Source organism: Hyperolius riggenbachi, chromosome 2, assembly GCF_040937935.1.
Source record: "Hyperolius riggenbachi isolate aHypRig1 chromosome 2, aHypRig1.pri, whole genome shotgun sequence".
Lineage (NCBI taxonomy): Eukaryota > Metazoa > Chordata > Amphibia > Anura > Hyperoliidae > Hyperolius > Hyperolius riggenbachi.
Genome location: NC_090647.1, coordinates 348,358,238 through 348,379,480, shown reverse-complemented (window position 1 = coordinate 348,379,480; position 21,243 = coordinate 348,358,238). Strand labels below are relative to the sequence as shown.

The following is a 21,243-nucleotide window of genomic DNA, read 5'->3' as shown; positions in this document are numbered from 1 at the left end:
GTACCAAATCTAGCAGGAATTGCATAAATTAGGTAGCATTCAGGTGGGAGGCTTCGGTTGGATGTAATTTTAGATTAAATCGCTAGCAGGGATGCCTAGTGCAGGCAGGTCTCCCGCACGGTCCACTCCCTGACCACTCCGCTTCCAGGATGCGGTTGACAGGTGAGTGGTTAGGGAGGGGACTGTGCAGGAGACCTGCCTGCACGGGGCATCCCTGCTCGCGATGTGATCTAAGATTACATCCAACCGAAGCCTCTCACCTGAATGCTACCTAATTTATGCAATTCCTGCTAGATTTGGTACAGCATGCAAAGGGTGTATAACAGTACACCTGATTGGCTGACTGGTGCTTCCTGACCAAATAAAGGTAGGAAATGGCTTTAGTTGGGAGTCAACAATTGTGTGTGTTGCAGTTAGAATTCAGTTCAGAGGCAGTGGGGGTGAATTCCCTGGTGGTGAGAGATCCAAGGCTCGCCGGCACTTTCCTCTGGGTATCGCATGGTGGTGTGGGGGCCCTGGTCAGTGAGAGAGTCTGGGGCCCATGGCTGTCATCAGAACCAGTGTTTGTGATTTTAAATTGCTTTTTTGCAGCTTCCAGGATACGGTTGACAGGTGAGTGTTTAGGGAGTGGACCGTGTGGGAGACGAGCCATGAATGTATAAACACCCGCCAAACTGCACTGCAAGTGTGCTGGTTGTCCCTGCTAGCGATGTAATATATGATTACATCCAACCGAAGCCTCCCAACTGAATGCTACCTAATTTATGCAATTCCTGCTAGATTTGGTACAGCAGGCAAAGGGTGTTTGTTTAACAGTACACCAGATTGGCTGACTGGTGCCTGCTGACTAAATAAAGGTAGGAAATGGCTATAGCTTGGGAGTGAGCAATTGTAGCAATATATCGAAACAGAAAGATCATATACAGAAGAATAAAATTGGGAAAACATTTTTTAATTATAAATATGATTCTTTGTAATGGAATATTTGGATAATGAATACATCATGTGCTCTGAATTATATCAGTACAAATGTGTGTTAAAAAGAATCAATATCCTTGTAAACAAATTAAATTAGTTCAAAACTTAGATTAAACAGCTCTCATGTGATCCCAGGGATTACTTTACAGCATCACATCAAGGCCTATACCCAGGCCTTGATTTACCTCCCATGAGCCCACAGGCACAGATGTCCTGGCACCTTATACTTCACCCTCCATGAATCTATAAACACCCTGAAAACTGCACTGCAAGTGTGCTGGTTGTCCCAGCTGGCACTTCTCCCTTACTGTGAAGGCAACAACTTAGAAGTGCATGTGCAGAAGTACCGGCCTCACTTGGCGTTGTGGGGTGTAGATGCGCTTGCAGCTCCAAAAGGTGTATACAAATCAATCAAGATTATTTCCCCTAAGGTGAGGGGTACAAGTACAAACTAGCAGGGTAGAAGGTGCCCAAAAACAAGATCAGAAAATTAATTTTCTTTTGGCAAAATGTCCAGGCCAGGTATTGGAACCAGCTAAATATACAAAAGATAAGAGGCTCTTACCGTCTAATAAGAAATGTCAAACTAGGTAGTTTTCCAAAAAGTTTTTTCTTTTCTTTTATTTAGCACTTAATGGAAAACTTGTTTCACAATAGTAAGCGCTTCATCAGGTCAGTTGTGTGCCTCAAAAGGTTGGGAGCTCAGCTCTAGGCCCTGTATGTCTATCAGAGCACAGGTCACAGAACTGACCTAATGAAGCGATTCGGTTATTGCCGTGAAACGCATTGTCCATTAAGTGCTAAATAAAAGGAAAAACGGCCTAGTTTGACATCACTCATTAGAAGGTAAGATCTTCTTATCTTCTGTATATTTTACTCTTGAAAGATTCCAGCTGCTTCCAAATACCTGGCCTGGATATTTTGCCAAAATTAAATAAATTTTCTGATCTTCTTGTTTTTGGGCGCCTCCTACCCTGCTAGTCAGTATTAAGTAGCTAGAGGTGCCCCTGACTGAAGGGAGATCTGGTCAGTGGAATGCCAAGAACCGGGTAAGTAATCTCTCATTTACACTCTCATCAGGACTCTGCATAGGGGAGGAGGGAGTAAGGCGCTCATGGAGGGGAGTGAGCCGTCTTTCCATTATCAGGCGCCTGCAGGCATGTGCCTACAGTGCCTTATGGTAAATCCGGCCCTGACTATACCTGTTCACAGAGCAGATCAGTTGCATATGCCATTAATTAGTATTTGCAACAAAATTATAATTTTCTCTGTTTAAATTTTACCTGTTCAAAAAGACACCAAATAATGGTAATTCCACCAAGTTTTGGGAAATCATGTTATCAAAAACAGGGACACAATTATCCACAGCAAGGTTGGGAAATGCCAGTCCCAAGATTCCATCAAAATTTGAATCTGCAAATGTGCTTCCTGGCTCTGACACACTTTCTGCAAATGTCTGATTCTGCACCGCTATACCTTGAACCTATAAGAAGAGATTGATGTAAGAACATACACATTATTGCTGAAGAACAAGAAGCTATATTTATGACCATTAACATTTAAAATGGACGCCAATGTGCTTATAGTTTATCTCATGCAAGAAATGACTACAGACTACAGAAAAACATTAATTGGTCCGGGTCCATTAATCTTACTTAACTTCAGCTACAGTTTGTTCTACCATTGCTGAGCTACTGGCACATCATAAAAGTCATGGAACTGCACTGTTCTGTATCATGTCAACAATCTGACTGGATATATTCAACTGCAATTCTAATACAGTTATTAGAAGACAAACTACTGTATCATCCTGTGTGCATCAACGTGGAACCTTTCAACTTCCTCCTGTCTACTTAAAATAAGGCACTAATTTCTGAATCCCTAGTCCATGCAGTGTAAGAGACTACACTGTGTGGTCTTTCATCATGTGACCTCCATGATCATCTCTATGATCATCCTCTTCTTCATGGCCATAAAAGGAAAAGTTGCAAAACAAAGAACCCTTGATATTTATGTGGCATGCTATGGGAAAGGGTTAAATGAGACCTTAATCAAGTCAATTTTAACCACTCTAGTACCACAGGCTTACATAGGCTAGTGACTAGAGATGAGCTGAAATTTTCGAAATTTCGAACTGCTTTTATTACGAATGCGAAATTTAACATTACGACCCAAATTCGTAATTTCGTAATTAATTTTCAAATCGTAATTTACAATTTCGTAATCGAAATTTCACTCCCGTAATTACGAATTTCGTGTGTCCAACCGAAATTTTACTTTTTCACGTTTGTAAGGGTTTGTATCCCTCTAGATGCCTAAAATGAATAGCACAGCCAGCCTCCTCCCCTCTCCCCCTCTCCCCCTCTCCCCCTCTCTCTCTCTCTCTCTCTCTCTCTCCCCCTCTCTCTCTCTAGAGATCTGTAGTATTTCAAAACCATACTCACATTCATGACATGTCCAGGGATCAAACCCAGGCCAACCACATGGAAGACAGCTATGCTCACCACCATACCACCAAACACACACTAAATAGACTGCTAACCTAAATCTTACTTGTAGACAGTCATATGAGACACATGCTGGGTGCAGGGCTTTGTGATTGGACCATGGACCATGCGATAGAGTGAGGTGCAAAAATGAAATCATGCCTAGCAGAGGATGGTTTCACAATGCTAAATGCTAGGCTGGCTGTGGTGCAATTGGTTAGTGCGTCTGGCTGGTAACAGCAAGGTTACAGGTTCGATTCCATCCAGGCATGTCTTTTCCTTTTGCGTTCAACAGTTGTCCAAACAGAGCCAACAGAGCCCCAGATAGCCATGTAGAGTTAGGTCACAGCTAGCCTGGCTGTGGTGCAATTGGTTAGTGTGTCTGGCTGGTAACAGCAAGGTTACAGGTTCGATTCCATCCAGGCATGTCTTTTCCTTTTGAGTTCAACAGTTGTCCAAACACCGAGCACAAAGTTTTGCATGCGTAAAGTTTTACGCACGCAAAATACCCCATGGGGTTCAATGGCGCAGCGCGCGCACGCAAAAGGAAAAGACATGCCTGGATGGAATCGAACCTGTAACCTTGCTGTTACCAGCCAGACACACTAACCAATTGCACCACAGCCAGGCTAGCTGTGACCTAACTCTACATGGCTATCTGGGGCTCTGTTGGCTCTGTTTGGACAACTGTTGAACGCAAAAGGAAAAGACATGCCTGGATGGAATTGAACCTGTAACCTTGCTGTTACCAGCCAGATGCACTAACCAATTGCACCACAGCCAGCCTAGCATTTAGCATTGTGAAACCATCCTCTGCTAGGCATGATTTCATTTTTGCACCTCACTCTATCGCATGGTCCATGGTCCAATCACAAAGCCCTGCACCCAGCATGTGTCTCATATGACTGTCTACAAGTAAGATTTAGGTTAGCAGTCTATTTAGTGTGTGTTTGGTGGTATGGTGGTGAGCATAGCTGTCTTCCATGTGGTTGGCCTGGGTTTGATCCCTGGACATGTCATGAATGTGAGTATGGTTTTGAAATACTACAGATCTCTAGAGAGAGAGAGAGAGAGAGAGAGAGAGAGAAGGAGGGAGGAGGGAGGAGGCTGGCTGTGCTATTCATTTTAGGCATCTAGAGGGATACAAACTTTAAAATACTAAATTTCGTAATTACGAAAATTTGCGTAATTTGCGAAAATTACGAAATTCCGATTACTGTTAAAATCGTAATTGTAGTAATTTCGCGAAATTTCGGAAATTCGTAATTAGGTCATTACGCTCATCCCTACTAGTGACCAGGCGATTTTTTACAATTCAGCACTGCGCAGCTTTAACAGTTTATTGTGCAGTCATACAGCTTAGCACCCAAATTAATCTTACCCCCTTTTCTTCATACCAACAGAGCTTTATGTTGGTGGTCTCTGATTGCTGCTGCCATGTGTTGTTGTTTTTTTATTTAAAAATAAAGAGAGGGGTATATTTATTAATCTAATAAATAGTAGCGTGTTGCTTACAGACTATATCAATATTATGTTGCATGAACCAAGATAGCAGCTTCTTCACTGGATAAATGTGGCCAATGGAGCAATTAAGATTTTTACACAGATGATGTTTCTTTACTGCTAAAGGTTGAAAGTATAGTTCCTTTTGGTTCCATATAGTTATCTTAAAGCAGATATGAGATGACTAACTCTAACAAGTAACTTGTCTATATATCCTATCTAAAGTTTAGATAGTTTACACAGAAAATCTAGCTGTAATTAGCTTCAACAGTTTATGATTATTTATTCCTTTGATACAATGAGGGCAGCCATGTTCTGTTTGTCACATTACACACAGGAAAGCTGATAGCATCTCCAGCTCTCAGCCTGTGACAAATTCACTCCCTTTCCCCTCCCTCCTCCCCTCTGCCTCTGAAATCTCTGGCTAGTAACCTCCTCCTCCCCCTGCCCAGACTGAGCTCCCATAAGCCCTTGCTACAGTGCCAAGGCTCTCTGGAGAAGCAGAGGGCGAGACTTGTTTAGTTTATAGGGAATTAGAATATTAAAACAAAAAACAAAAAGTATCTGGCTTGAGGAAAGCCATATAAACTATATGAAAGGAACACAATTATGCAATGAGTACAAGTTTATGTCGGATCCACTTTAAGGTAGCCATACACTAATAGATGGCCACCAGATCGACCAACAGATAGATCCCTCTCTGATCTAATCTGATCAAAGAGGGATATCATTTTGCCCATACACTGCACACAGGTTTGAATTGATTTCAGCATGAAATCGATTAGAAACCTGTGGAGCTATCGCTTGCCTCGCGGCCCCAGGCCTCCCCCATTCAGGCCCCCCCGGCCAGCAGCAATAACATCACCTGTCCGGCCAGTGCGAGTCCCCGAGACCTATGCTGTCCTCACTTCTTCCCCTCTTCCTTTCCTGTCATGTCCTGTGACTAGCGAAAGTTCATACAGTAGAGGGTGCTCTACTGTTTGAACTTCGGCTAGTCATAGGACGTGACAGGAAGGAAAGAAGAGATGGAGAAGACAGTGAGACAGCATGGACCCCGGGGACTCGACCGATGTTGGATGGCAAACGTTTGCATTAACGATTTCACAGCAGATTAAATCTGCTGTGTATCGGCAGGAATTGGACCCAGTGTATGGGTTACTTTACCTGTCTTTGGCCCAAAGTAAAGTAATCTGTGGAAAAATGGTAATGTTCCCACAGGCTCCAGAATGCATGGTGTTGAACTGACTGAAGTCTGATTGGATTAGCCACATGCTTGTTTCAGGTGTGTGATTCAGACACTTCTGCAGCCAATGAGATCAGCAGGACTTCCAGGCAATTAGTATTGTTTTAAAGGACAGCACCGTGGCGTTGTGGTTAGTGCTCTCGCCTTGCAGCACTGGGTCCACGGTTCGATTCTCAGCCAGGTCAACATCTGCAAGGAGTTTGTATGTTCTCCCCGTGTCTGTGTGGGTTTCCTCCGGACACTCCGGTTTCCTCCCACATCCCAAAAACCTACAGATAAGTTAATTGGCTTCCCCCTAAAATTGGCCCTAGACTATGATACATGCACTACACGATACATACATAGACATGACTATGGTAGGGACTAGATTGTGAGCCCCTCTGAGGGACAGTTAGTGACAAGACAATATACTCTGTATAGCGCTGCGTAATATGTCGGTGCTATATAAATACTTAAATAAATAAGAAAATAAATATGGCCGCTGCCATATCCCTCTCAGTTCAAGTGTACTTTCAACCAACAGTCCGGCTAACTGACACAACATTGCAGATGTTAATTGTATAGGTGTCTGGCTCAAGATGTCTACTGTCTCCAAAATGTTTAACAAACATGATAGAACATCATTGATATATGGGAGACAAATGGTGTCAAAACCCCCCAAATCCCTGCCTATAACTGAAGAATTACTCTGAATAAATTATGAATATCTACAACAGAAAACAATGTCTAATTAAAGCTTTTTTTTAAAAAATATACTATGACCAGGCTAAATTAAAATATTTCAGCTGTTAATGGTTAATATGTGACTGTTTTACCAAACAGACGTGTATTTAGTTGACTTTTGTTTCACACAGTATTAATTTTGTTACTCATACTTACAGTAACTTCATCAATTCCTAGTATTCCTGTTAGGTTGCCAGTCCCATACTGGATATAGAAAGATTCTCCATTAGAAACATAAGAGGATGACTGACTCGGCTGGTACCTGTTATGGCTCACTTAAAAAAAACCCACAGAGATGGTTTACAGATGGTTTGCATATTTCCTGCACAATGTTTTCATGTAGAAACACATATTAAAGAGGGTTGAAACGTTCATAACAAAATCAAATTAAGGCCCTTAAAAATATAGATCAGTAGTTTTACACACTGCGGAAAGCATCTTGCTAGTCTAATATTTACTGGAGTGATGCTATAACTGCTTATGGACTGAAGCCAAAAAGGAGGCAGTCTATCCTTCACTGTGCATTCTGTGTCCCTCACTTTAGTCACATACAGTGTGTCAGCATGCAGCAAGAGACATACTTCTGGGTGATCCAGAATGCACAGTGAAAGAAAGACAGCCTCCCTGTCGGCTTCAGGCTTCATAAGCAGCTGCAGGATCAATCAGGCAAATATAAGACCAGCAAGATGAGTTATTTAGTGTGACAAACTGCTGATCTTTGCACTAATTTCATTTTAATTTTATTTTAAATGGAAGTTTCATCATGCTTTAAATAAATTGCACAGTAATAAGGAAATGTAACAAAATGTAAGCCCGATAATCATTTTTCCTATGCATTAACAGGGCCGGTTTAAGCAACAACGGGGCCCCAGGGCAAAATAAACCTGGGGGGCACCCCCAACAGATACCCCGGAACAAAAATCGGCATTAAGGGACCTTTTTGTAGCTGGTATAACAGGGTGTGAAGTCCCAATCGGTCGGAGCTCCACATTCTGGCTATCCCAGCGTGCATGGGGGACAAGGGGTTAAAAAGTTTCAGGAGGGGGGACCCCACATAATTTTTTTTTTAAAAAAATTTCCACACTTTAAACATAACATTTTTTTGGGGAAAATAGGAAAAAATGCCATGGATCTTCATACAGCCATATTGCGGCTGTATAGCAATCCCTGGCCAAAGCGCTGCGGCTGCGCATAGACCCCCTGGAAACCCCGTCAGGAAATGTATTGCGCTTTCGTTTGATGCATGTAAAATTACACTACCGTTAGGTTTGCTACTAAAAGTGACATTTACCGCATTTAAAAGTATACTTTTTTCCTTCAAAACTTTAAAATCGATTTTCTCAAAAACTATAAGGTCTTTTTGAAAAATTGTTTTTTCCTCTTATTCCCAATGATATCCTTAACATATCCTGCAAATTTAGGGTTTCTAGCATTTAAGGTGGATTTGCTATTAACCATTAAAGTCGGCAGGTTTTTAAATGTGTATTTTTTTTCCTTTGAAACTTTAAAATCGATTTTCTCAAAAACGATAAGGTCGATTTGAATTTTTTTTTCCTCTTGTAGCCACTGGGGGCCCCTACAAGCTCTGGGGCCCTGGGGCAATTGCCCCCTTTGCCTCTATGGTAGCGCTGGCCCTGTGCATTAAAACAAAAATGGATCTCCAAGTCACCACTGCTTCTCAATGAGAATATGGCCTACAGCTGCTCATTCACTGGACTGTGGTTTTGCTTAGTCAGGACATTTGTAGAAATACACATAATCATTTTTCTGCCTCTTTAAAAGTGATGATTACTGAATTTTATTTTTTTATTTTTTACCAAAAATTAGGAACAAGTATTTTGATCCCTTTTAACCACTTGACACCTGAGGCATTTTTCCTCTTGTGGACCAGAGCAATTTTCACCTGTCAGCGCTCCTGCCTTACTTTTCCCAATAACTTAATCACTACTAATCACAGCGTAATGATCTATATCTTGTTTTTCTTGCCACCAATTAGGCTTTCTTTGGGAGGTACAGTATGCCAAGAATTATTTTATCCTAAATGCATTTTAACATGAATAATAAGAAAACAATATATAAAATGCATTATTTTTCAGTTTTTGACCATTATAGTGTTAAAATAAAACATTCTACTGTGGATAAAAGCCACACATTTTATGTGCCCTTTTGTCCCGGTTATTGCAACGTTCAAAAAATTTCCCTAGTAGAATGCATGGTGCCAATATTTCATTTGGAAATAAAGGTGCATTTTTTCAGTTTTGCGTCCATCACTAATTACACGCCCATAAATTAAAAATTAATAGTAATATACTGCCTTGACATACATTTTTAAAAAGTTCAGTCCCTAAGGTAACTACTTATATATTTTTTTTTTGATGTAATTTTTTTTCCCCCTTTTATAAATAAAAAAAAGTTTGGGTATTATGGGAGGGTGTGGGAGGGAAATAGTTAATTATATCAGTCAGTGTGGGGATTTTTATTAAATAAAAAGCAATTTTGGTGCAATATACTATTTGGCCACAAGATGTCCTCAGTCGTCATTTCCGATTCACATACGTAAGCACATGAATCGGAAGTAATCCGTGGCTGTGTAACACAGGAAGATGCAATGAATGCCGGCGTCTCGTAGACGCTGGTATTCATTGAATCGGGGACTCAGATTTATGAATGGGACCTGCGGTCCCATTCATTAACTTCCCCTCTAAGCGGCGGTAACGGCGGTGCGCGCGCACGCGCGAACGGGAGCGAGCGGCGGCTGCATGCCGCTGCAGACTTGTTTTCACGGCCCTGCTGCATCCTGTCTTTTTTAAAGGGCCGTGAATATACTGCACGGCATGCAGCAAGTAGTTAAAGGACAGCTATCAAAGTTAAGTAAAATTTTAAATGCCACACGTATTTCCAATAATTACTAGCAAATAGCAATACAAAGACTTTTTTCATCTTTTCGTGTTTTATATGAAGAAAATGACATTTACAGAGAACAGTTCTAACTGGGGGCATTGCTATGAAGGACGGTGCCCAGCACATCCAGCATACAGAAACAATCTTCACTGACTCTAATACTGTGATTGGAATCTGTTCACAATGATAGAAAGCAGAAATATAGCTTCAAATGTGTGTAAATAATCATCAGCTGAAGCTCTGTGTTCCTGTCTGTGTGCCTCTGTCTGCCATGCAGTGTAAAGTAAACAGTGTATAGCCAGGTTACAGTTCAGCTCTGCCTCCAACTTTCCCCTATGCTAACACAAAATTGTTAAAAAAACAGCTGGTAAACAAGGCTTTTTTTTCAAACAGGCTGTGATGAGAGACCCCTGAAAAGCATTTTAGTGTTGCTGGCTGTAAGCTCTATAGGTATTAAGGGTTTACAGGAAAAACATTTTTTTTGATAGTTGTTCTGTAATCACTTAAGCCTAACTGGACAAATATACAGTATTTGTCCAGTGTATTTGTGGAGAGTGCACTACCAGTTTGTTACTAAATGATGCATATGTGGTATCATTTTAACCGTGAAGAGTTGTAGAATACATTTTAGTGTGTCCTAAAGCTTGGGCGCACTCCACATAAAAAATGGGTAGGGACAAACTCAATCCAACATAAAAATGTAATTTTCAACAATATAGCCAAACTTGGGAAAGTCTTAGAAAAAATACAAGAGACATATGTGGTAACATTTTAACCCTGATACGTTGTAGAGTGGAGTTTAGAGAGTTTTATGGTTGAGGCCCATGTCTTGTGTATTCTTTTTAGTCACAAACTGAATCAAAAGCAATTAAATTTTCGCATAATCTGTACCAAAATAAAAGACTTGTAAAATGAAAACAAAGGTGTCAATTCACCAGAGAGGATTTGCTAAGAGAAAAAAGGTAGGTATTTTATCTCATGAGGTATTTTAACACTCTGGAGTCAATTCACCAGTGTGAGAGGACAGAGAGAAAAGTGTTCGATAGCAGGGGATAATGGAGAGATATGCATGAGGAAAGTGTGAGAAAGCAGAGAGTTTGGTAATCGGTATTAATGATTTACATGGGATACTTTTCCTCTCTGTAAGCTTAAAAGTGAAGCATTGTGGGTAGGAGGCGGAGTTTTACCACTACCTGACCAGAGTATTCCCACCTTTTACTGCCGGATCATATCATAAATTATATCACGAGTGAGTCTGAACTTCTTCACCACCTCTGTCTCAGTAAAATTATCAAGAACTGTTCTCTCACGAAAAATACGAGGGGCGATTAAACAGACCCTCCTCCTGCGCCTTCGTCTCCTCATAATAGAAGCAAGCTCTAAGGCCTAGTGCACACCAGAGTGGTTCGGCTGCGTTTTGCGATCCGCTTGCGGCTGTGGATACGCTTGGGTAATGTATTTCAATGGGCTGGTGCACACCAGAGCGGGAGGCGTTTTGCAGAAACGCATACTCCCGGGCTGCTGCAGATTTTGGATTGCGGAGGCGTTTCTGCCTCAATGTTAAGTATAGGAAAAACGCAAACCGCTCTGAAAAACGGCACTTCAGAGCGGTTTGCCAGGCGGTTTTTGTTACAGTAGCTGTTCAGTAACAGCTTTACTGTAACAATACATGAAATCTACTACACCAAAAACGCTTCACAAAACCGCAAAATGCTATCTGAAACGCTACAGAAAAAGAAGAAAAAGCGTTTCAAAATCTGCTAGCATTTTGCGGATCTGCTAGCGGTTTTTGGTGTGCACCAGGCCTAACAGAGTAAGCTCAAAAGGCTCCATCTTCCACAGCAGCAGCTGCTGTGTGAAAACCACGATATCTCCAGGTTCATTCAGGGGATAAAGAGATGAAAAAATAACGAATGGCCACACCCCCTTTCTTCCCTGGTGAATTGTGATTTGGAGAAAAACTAACTACTAACTATCACTTATTTATCTCATACTTATCTCACATTTATCTCTTGCATTTCTCTCTGTCGATATTTTCCCCTATACTTCTGGAGAATTGCTATTTGGAGATATCACAGGGGGTAAATTACCTCCCAAGAGATAAATAGGTTGGTAACCTCTGGTGAATTGACGCCTAAGTGACAGAATATAAGAGAAAATACATGTATTGTTACCTTAGGAACTTGGCTTTTTAAATATTCATGCCATGAAGATATATTACTATTATTTTTGCAAATAAGCTGTCATAATCATCGATAGTGTACAATGAGAGAGCAAAAAACAACGAGAGAGCAAAAAAATGACACCTTTATTTCTAAATACAATAATGTCACCATACATTGTGCTAGGGACATAATCTAAATGCTGTAATAACCAGGATGGATGAACAAATAAAATGTGTGGGTTTAACTTATACTTAGCACTGTTTATTGTAACTTATACTTAGCACTGTTTATTGTATTTTTTACCTTAATTTCCCTTTAAAATGCATAGAAAATAAGATAATTACTAAGCAAAAATATCACTCTCTAAAAGCCTAATTTGTCCTGAAAAAAACAATATATAGATAATTTAGGTGTGATCAGTAGTAAAGTTATTGATGAATGAATGGGAGCAGTGCTGATAAGTGAAACTTGCTCTCGCCCTGAAGTGGTTAAGAAGGTGGGTTATAAAGCTCCAAAGGGGTCTAAAAGTACACTCTTGCAGAAGACTGGTGTTTGTGTATGTGTATACGCTTTTTTGTTTTGTTTGTCAACTTTATTTTTAGTAGTTCTATCTTTTATTTTTTTCAAAACAATATCATAACATTGTGCACAGTTCTTTGAAGTTTGTAACGCACAGTATACAACTCCAAGATAAACTTTAGAAAATAGAACAAATTGCTCATTAGACAAGAGAAGTAAAGAGACTAGTCATGTCCTGAAGCAGCATCAGGGAAAATACTATTAACAGGCTGTGGGGGATGAAAAGTTGTCCAAGCAGCTATCTACCCCAAGTTTGAAGGAATTTGCTAGACTCAAATTTGCTTTAATATGTTAAAGGTCATTTTCCCTAGCAAATAAGTACAGGTAGTCCCCGACTTACGAACGCCGACTTAAGAACGACCTGCCGATACGAACAGCATGGATTCTGTGTTTCCATGGGAACAAGTAAAAAAAATTCAAGTTGGACTTGTAGTTTTTGAGAAAGTCGATTTAAAAAATTCAAAGAAAAAATGGCTTTTAAACTTGTATAAGTAGGTACAGAGGGCAGATGTGACACAGAGGGGGACACTGGAGGCACAGAGGGGTACAGGGGACAGAGATGGCACAGTGTTCTGACTTAAGAACAGATTCAGGTTAAGAACGAACCTACAGTCCCTATCCTATTCGTTAACTGGAGACTTCCTGTATAATGATTTTTCTGAACGAAAACCCACCTTGGGTGGGGTATAGTTCTCCAAGTCTTGGCCAGCAGCACTGACGCAGCATTACATACAAATATGATAAACAAGTTGTTACATTTAGAATTGCCCTCAATTCTCTAATCTAATAGGGATGCCCATGGTTCAGGAGGAATGGCAACCTCAACCCTCTTAGAAATTAGGCTAAATGTATCCTAAGTTCTTGTAAGTTCTGTACTTAAAGTGACTCTGTAACAAAAATTACAACGTTTTTTCTACCATCCTACAAGTTCCTAAACCTATTCTAATGTGTTCTGGCTTACTGCAGCTCTTTCTACTATAACCATCTCTGTAATAAATCAATGTATCTTTCCCCTGTCAGACTTGTCGGCCTGTGTCTGGAAGGCTGCCAAGTTCTTCAGTGTTGAACTGTTCCTCTATGCACACTCCAGTGTGTGTTTTATTTACATAAGCCAGCAGCTTCTCTGCTATCTTATCAGTGATAGAAGAGAGCTGGATAAAAATCCTCCTCTGGAGGCTGTGAAAGGAGCTGGTCTGTCACATACTGAGGAATTAACGACACAGGCAGAGCTGTCTGCAGGAAGCCTGTAATGTTCAGTTCATGAGAGAAGCTGGGGACAGAAGGTAAACACACACAAGTGATCTCTTGAGATTCAGAAGTAAGGCTGTATACAGCCTGCTTGTGTATGAATGTATTTTCTATGTGTGGACATGCTGTACATCAACCTACTTCCTGTTTTGGTGGCCATTTTGTTTGTTTATAAACAAACTTTTTAAAACTGTTTTTGACTACTTTTAATGCGGCGGGGAGCGGTGAAATTGTGACAGAGGGTAATAGGTGATGTCCCCTAACACACTGGTATGTTTACTTTTGTGCGATTTTAACAATACAGATTCTCTTTAACACAATCTCACCAACATGTGTGCACTTGAAAAAAAAATGCAACCTGGCAATTTCACTCATTTCTCATTGGAATAATAATAAGCCTAGTTCTTATGTAGAAAATTAGGCAACTAAAATATTGGAAAAATCTGTAAAGAAATATGTTTAATATTTTTAATTAGAACTGTCAAACTGGCAGCAGAGCAGAACAATGATTCTTGCAATCTGTTTGCTACAATCCCTCAACAATTTGAAGTAGCAGGCATCCTGAGAACAGCATGTTTCCACTATTATTTCTTTCCCATAGCTGATTTCTGCTGCCCTCCTGCATGGGTACTGCCATCTTGCTTGTGATGTCAGCACTACACTTTGCAGCTTTCTAGGATTCTGTGCACTTTCCCTGTTGTATTTGGTTGTTGTAGGCTACACCCACTTTCCTGAATATAAATCCCAGTCACCCAGTGACTAAGTGTGCCAAGTTTTAAAACCCTGCGATTAATAGTGAAAGTTTGCATTTTCCCATTTAAAATGAACAGCTGAAATTTGATTGGCTGTTTTATGCTACATCTACTTTCCCTGAATTTTTTACCTCAGTGACCAATTGCCAAGTTTGGAGACTATAGCTTTATAACTGTGAGAATGGCAGCATTTTACATTTGTTCCATGGGTGAATGGGTAAAATCTGATTAACTGTGTGTGGTTCTGCCCAGGTGTGCAGGGGGGGGGGGGGGGGGATACCAAGTTTTGTTGAAATTGGTCATTGGTCAAGGTGTTTTCGAGCGATTGCAGCACACACACACTTTCTGTAAATAGAAAGTGAATCTCCTGGACGGCTAGTTACTTATGCAATGGTAACTAGAACATTTCTGTATCCACCATTCTGTTTTGTAAGGTTTTATAAAATCTAGTGAAAGTTGTAGATTTCAGTATTTAAATTTTATTTGCAGAACATAATATAGCACTTAGCAACTAGTAAGATGATTGCTGGTTACCAAAAGAGCACTTGCCAAATCCTGCAGAGATGGAAAAATACCATAGATGGATAGAAGTATTTCATGTATCATTCACTATGGACATGGTTAGCTGGCTATTAAAAACCTTCCTTTACCGTAATCTTTAGATACTGGCTTCAATTCATTTGTAATGCTTAAAACAGCTGATTTTTCAGAGCATTTTGAAAATTTCAATTCATCAAGGCTGTTACCGCAGGGCAAGCTGAAACTACTGACCAGTAAGGTAAATTACCAACTTGTGCGATAAACACCTCAACAAATGTCAGTAAATGTCAATTCATGAAGATTACAATATGCGGTAAAGCCCAGAAACATGTCCGATGATTACCGGCATTTCTGGTATGTCGAGAACAGTGCAGAGACTGTATGGGAGCCGTGACTCACAGAAGCAGAGAGGGATTACCTATGACTTACAGAAACAGAGAGCTAATAGAAACAGCCCCGGTCTCCTGCAAGTCCAGCTTATCGAATGCTGATAGGATGCAAAAGCTTGTAGGGAGGAACAATCTTTTCTACCCTTCAGGCAGCGGAGAAGAGAGGATGGAACAAAAGAGGTTTCCCCTGCAGCCCTTCTGAAGTTTAACCCTTTAGGTTCCTGTTTGAAGATGTGTAGGAGCTAGTGGGGAAATCACCTAAGCATGGCATGTGTAATGTATCTTGGAATTTCATCTAAGCTGTGGCAATTAAATAAAATGTTAAGAAACACTAATAGACAGATTTAGAGTGTGCAGAGATAGGGCTTGATTCACAAAGCCCCTGTTCACGCCTAAAGTGACTTTGTGCATGCTAACTACTGCTCGCATGCAAAACTTTGCGCTTGCACAGCATGGTGTGCGCGAAATGTCGCATCGCGGTGCGTCAAAAACGGCGCACCCGATGCGACAATAAGGGCGCATTGAGTGTCGACCTTATCGTCGCACTATGTGACATTAAGGTCGCACCCAATGCACCTTTATAGTCGCATCGGGCGCGCCGTTTTCTTTGCCCCGCACGTGAGCTGATTCACTTTTCTTGGTGCTAACTACTTAGAACCCTAGTTAGAACGCCCAAAGCCTTTGGGCGTGCTAACTGGGTTAGCACAGAATAGTGAATAAGGCCCCTAGTATGCAGGGCTGGATTTATACTCTTTACCACCCAAGGCCACTGTCACCAGCTGCCCCTCTTCAGTACAGGTAACCAGATGACCATTCCCCCTTCCCTACAGTATAGGTAGCCAGAAGACCCCTCCCCTTTTCTTTCAGTATAGGTAGCCAGATGACCCCCCCAGTATAGGTAGCCAGATGACCCCTCCCCCCTTTCCCTCCAGTTTTGGTAGTCAGATGACTACCTTAATCCCTCCTCTCCCCCCCCCCCCCCTTTTTTTCAGTATAGGTAGCCAGCTTGCCTTCGTACTGTAGCAGCCATTAGTGTCACTCAGTTCTCCGCTTATCTCCAGTGCATAAGTTTCCTCTTCTTTCCGTCTCCAATGCTGCCCAAGTCCATGGCTGCCGGCCACAATACAAACGTGCACAGAGAGCAAGGTGGCTGCAATGCTGGTTTCCCTGCATTGCAGCTTTTGCAAGCTTACAAACCACCAGTTTAGGATGCTGCTTTGGTGCCCTTGCTCCTGTGGTGCCCTAGGCCATGGCCTAGTTGTCCTTGGCCTAAATATGGCCCTGGCAGTGTGACAAACATTGTAAAGGGATGTCGGGGTTGCCTCTTACTATTGTAATGCTGTCACTGCACGGAACAGCATGTAACAAAACAGAGACAACTCCACACTCTTCTGCTGTTACCAAACAAGTTTTTGTGAATTAAAGCTATGGGTTTCTTGATGAATTAGCAAAAAAAAAAGTCTAAAATACCGAATAGTGAACAGCCTTTGATGAATTGAAGTCACTGTACTTAAAAACACATTTAGGTCTGAGAATAATGATAACAGCTACATTATGACCCTAGAATAACAATATAACAAGTAAAAAGTTGACCATTGCTGCAACACCCCCCAAAAAACCTATTGTGAAATTAGACAAACTCAAACACTTTAAAATGCTACAAGTCTTACTGCATGCTTGACTTGTGCAATAGATGGATGCAATCCACAGATTTGAGGATCCGGTGTCAAAGATCACTGTGAACGTCTGAGGAGGTGTACCAATAGTTATTTGACCAAAATATTCCATCTGCAAAAAAATCCACTATATTTTTAAGAAAGTTTAGAAGAAACATTCATGTATTATTACTGGTGAGCAGCAGTGAGAAGCAAAAATGCTAATATTATTTTTGTCTTTTTTCCGTGAAAATAAGTACAATTTTCACTTAGACAAGCAAAAACTCGCCCTAATATTTTAGCACTTTTTTTGCCTGATAGCTGCCGACTTTCATGATTAATAGCACAGTCTCCTTACAAGCTAGAACCATCAAATTTGCAAGATATGTTGGGGAAATCAGTGGGTACAAGAGGGCAAAACGTTTTCTAAAATACCTTATAGTATAGTTTTAACGCTACGATAGGAAAAAAAAAGTATACATTTAAATGCGGTACATGACATATAATGTAGCAACATAACAGTAGTGTAAATTTACTTATATAAAAAAAAAGAGCAGTGAATTTCATGTTAGGGGGTCCACACTAGTGATGTTGCAAACTTGAAATTTTGGGAATTTTCTGCAAACATTCGCGAACCGGCAAACCACAGGAACCGCCAAATACTTCAATGGGCAGGTGAATTTTAAAACCTGGAGGGACTGTTTCTGGCCACAAAAGTGATGAAAAAGCTGTTTCAAGGGGCCTAACACACCTTTACCGTGGCATGCCAGAGGGCGATCCACTTAGTAGACCCACAGTTAGAGTTGGGCCGAACCTCCGATTTTAGGTTCGCGAACCGGGTTCGCGAACTTTCGCGGAACGTTCGGTTCGCGTTAAAGTTCGCGAACCGCAATAGACTTCAATGGGGATGCGAACTTTGAAAAAAAAAAATAATTATGCTGGCCACAAAAGAGATGGAAAAGATGTTTCAAGGGGTCTAACACCTGGAGGGGGGCATGGCGGAGTGGGATACACGCCAAAAGTCCCCGGGAAAAATCTGGATTTGACGCAAAGCAGCGTTTTAAGGGCAGAAATCACATTGAATGCTAAATGACAGGCCTAAAGTGCTTTAAAACATCTTGCATGTGTATACATCAATCAGGTAGTGTAATTAAGGTACTGCTTCACACTGACACACCAAACTCACCGTGTAACGCACCGCAAACAGCTGTTTGTACTAGTGACGGCCGTGCTGGACTGGTGCGCACCATGGCGAGAGTGCAGGTTTTGGTGGCTTTACAGCCCATATGGTCGGCCTGGCTGATGTAGCTGAATGACAGAACAGTGACTGTCCAGCTGATCAAATTTGGTCTGACCACAATGAAGCAACGACCTTATTATCTTTTGTGTGCCCCCCGAGACACTCGTCTAGGCGCCGGTCATTGCTTCATTGTGATACGCAAGCCCCTTCACCACGGCAAGGTAATGATCACGAAGGGGAATGGGCGCATGTACATGCCTTTTCTTTTGTTGTTGCAGCTGCCCTCAGTGCAGCCAGAAAAATTAGGCAGTCATGTACACGCACCATAAAAATTATTACAGCGGCCGCTGCTAGCAGCGGCCTAAAAAATTCAGCAATCCGCCTGGAGTCCCGGACCCTGTTGGTGGTGGCGGAGAAGGTAGTGAAGCGGCCTGCAGGCAGACATGCTGTGTGGAGGGACTGGGAGCGACTTAGTCTTTTTGGGGCAGGCCAGGCAGCCAGTCACACGGCGTGCAGGCAGAGATGCTGTGTGTGCGGGGACTGACTTAGTCTTGGGGCGGGCAGCAGCCCTCCGGGATCCATGCCTCATTCATTTTGATAAAGGTGAGGTACTTAACACTTTTGTGACTTAGGCGACTTCTCTTCTCTGTGACAATGCCTCCAGCTGCGCTGAAGGTCCTTTCTGAGAGGACGCTTGCGGCAGGGCAGGAGAGAAGTTGGATGGCAAATTGGGACAGCTCTGGCCACAGGTCAAGCCTGCGCACCCAGTAGTTCAAGGGTTCCTCATCGCTGTTCACAGCAGTGTCTACATCCACACTTAAGGCCAGGTAGTCGGCTACCTGCCGGTCGAGGCGTTGGTGGAGGGTGGATCCGGAAGGGCTACGGCGAGGCGTTGGACTAAAGAACGTCCGCATGTCCGACATCACCATGAGATCGCTGGAGCGTCCTGTCTTTGACTGCGTGGACACGGGAGGAGGATTAGTGGCAGTGGTACCTTGCTGGCGTTGTGCTGTCACATCACCCTTAAAGGCATTGTAAAGCATAGTTGACAGCTGGTTCTGCATGTGCTGCATCCTTTCCACCTTCCGGTGAGTTGGTAACAGGTCCGCCACTTTGTGCCTGTACCGAGGGTCTAGTAGTGTGGCCACCCAGTACAGCTGTCGAGATTTCCATATGGCGGGATATCATTTTTCCAATAAACTGAACTGTGTATGATCAGATACACATAGACCTAATAATTTCCTTTCCTTAGGTTACAGAAGACAAAGACTTCTTAATGTAGGGTGATTATAGGTTAACATATACATTGATCATTGAGAAAGGCAGAGCATATTTTAATATGGCGATGTAATATTGCCATGCAAGGCTGACTTGTATGTGTCTCTAAAGGAAGGTCAGATGTTGAACAACAGGCAGTCAGCTGATGTGCTATTTGCAATGGGTAATCCCATTCACCCTACTGGGAACAATGATATCAGACCATTCTTTGTTTTAGGTCAAAACACTTGACAAGATAGCAAACAAGAGGAGTCTGAGTGACAATAGTGTGTTTAAAAATGGACTAATATCTGTATACAATGGCTCAAACCTGGCTACATTGAATGTGAAACCAAAACCCATGCAAGGGTTCTATGCAATATTTGTGTTTCCAAAGTCCAGACACAAACACAAGGCTTAGGAAATACCTTTATTTTTCTTATAGCTGGGCAAACCAGTAACAATATGAAAATGTTATTGAAAATGTATACGTGTTAATATAAAGATTCCCTGAATGAATATATCCAGAATGGTATAGAAATGTTATATGGTTACCAGTGTTGTATATTAAACAATAATGTTAGAGATATAAAACCATGCTAACAAAAACAATGTTTTATATAAGGAGGTCCATGGTGGTTTTCAATATGCCACTATGATTTTGGATAAAATCAAATCTATCTTGGATATGATAGAAAAGGTCACTGTATACTAAATAATAACCAATGATCCCATCCAGAGCAGCTATCCATAAGATATGAATTTTTATAACATTGATTTATTCACTGTTGGGGTATAATAAAACATGATTTTTGTTTTTAGTTTGCCAAATATCCCAGTAAGTCTGTGATTAGTTAGCCAACAGCACCTACAAAGGGTGAAAGCCAGTATTACACTTGGGTTAAAGATTAGTCACAGAAAGCTCCCATTGGTCACTCCCACTGCCCAGTGATAGGCTAGAAGATTTAATCTCCTGGGCAGGACCATAGGTAGTGAGGGGAATAAGATGAGAGGGGTCATGCAATGAGAGAATCAGACCATCAGGAGATCTGAGCAGACCAGGACATAGAGGATTCATGCCATCTGAACGCAACCACGCCTAAGAGGAACACGCCCAGAGGCCATCTTGGTGACTATACTTGAACCCAGTTCTGATTTTCTTGTCAGTTAGACGGCTTATTACAGCGCAGAATATCTGAACATATGATGTATTGATTGAATTTCATTGGTTGATATTTTAAAAAGGGGTGAGCTTTTCCAAAGTTGCAAGTTGGAAACAACTCACCTAAGTTCTACCATATGTTCATTGATAACTGGCTGTTTAACTCAGTCTTGGATAAAAACTAGACCTTTCAAGCTACCTCCTCTAGATATTTTGATACTTTGCCGCAGCATGTGCAAGCCACACCTAGCCAAGTTTAGGACGACTCAATAGATATTTTATTCCAAAAATTATATGTATTTTACCCGCCTGCTCTGTGTAGTAACACAGGCCAGCGGAGGTTAAAGTGTAGACAGAGGGAAAATTCCTGTCATTTATAGTTGATTGCATAGCGATTGTGGGGCAACGCCCAGTCGTCAGAT

General features: G+C 41.5%; 1 protein-coding gene across 1 annotated transcript in view; it reads right to left on the bottom strand.

Annotated features, from left to right (window-relative positions):
• The window catches only part of CTSE (cathepsin E), a 76,042-nt gene that overhangs the window by 29,696 nt on the left and 25,103 nt on the right, over positions 1 to 21,243 (bottom strand). The window contains exons 3-5 of the mRNA XM_068265545.1: positions 17,178 to 17,295; positions 7,090 to 7,208; positions 2,262 to 2,461 (exon numbers count right to left, since the gene is read on the bottom strand). Of these exons, the coding sequence (XP_068121646.1) occupies positions 2,262 to 2,461; positions 7,090 to 7,208; positions 17,178 to 17,295 (437 nt within the window). The remainder of the gene's footprint in view (positions 1 to 2,261; positions 2,462 to 7,089; positions 7,209 to 17,177; positions 17,296 to 21,243) is intronic.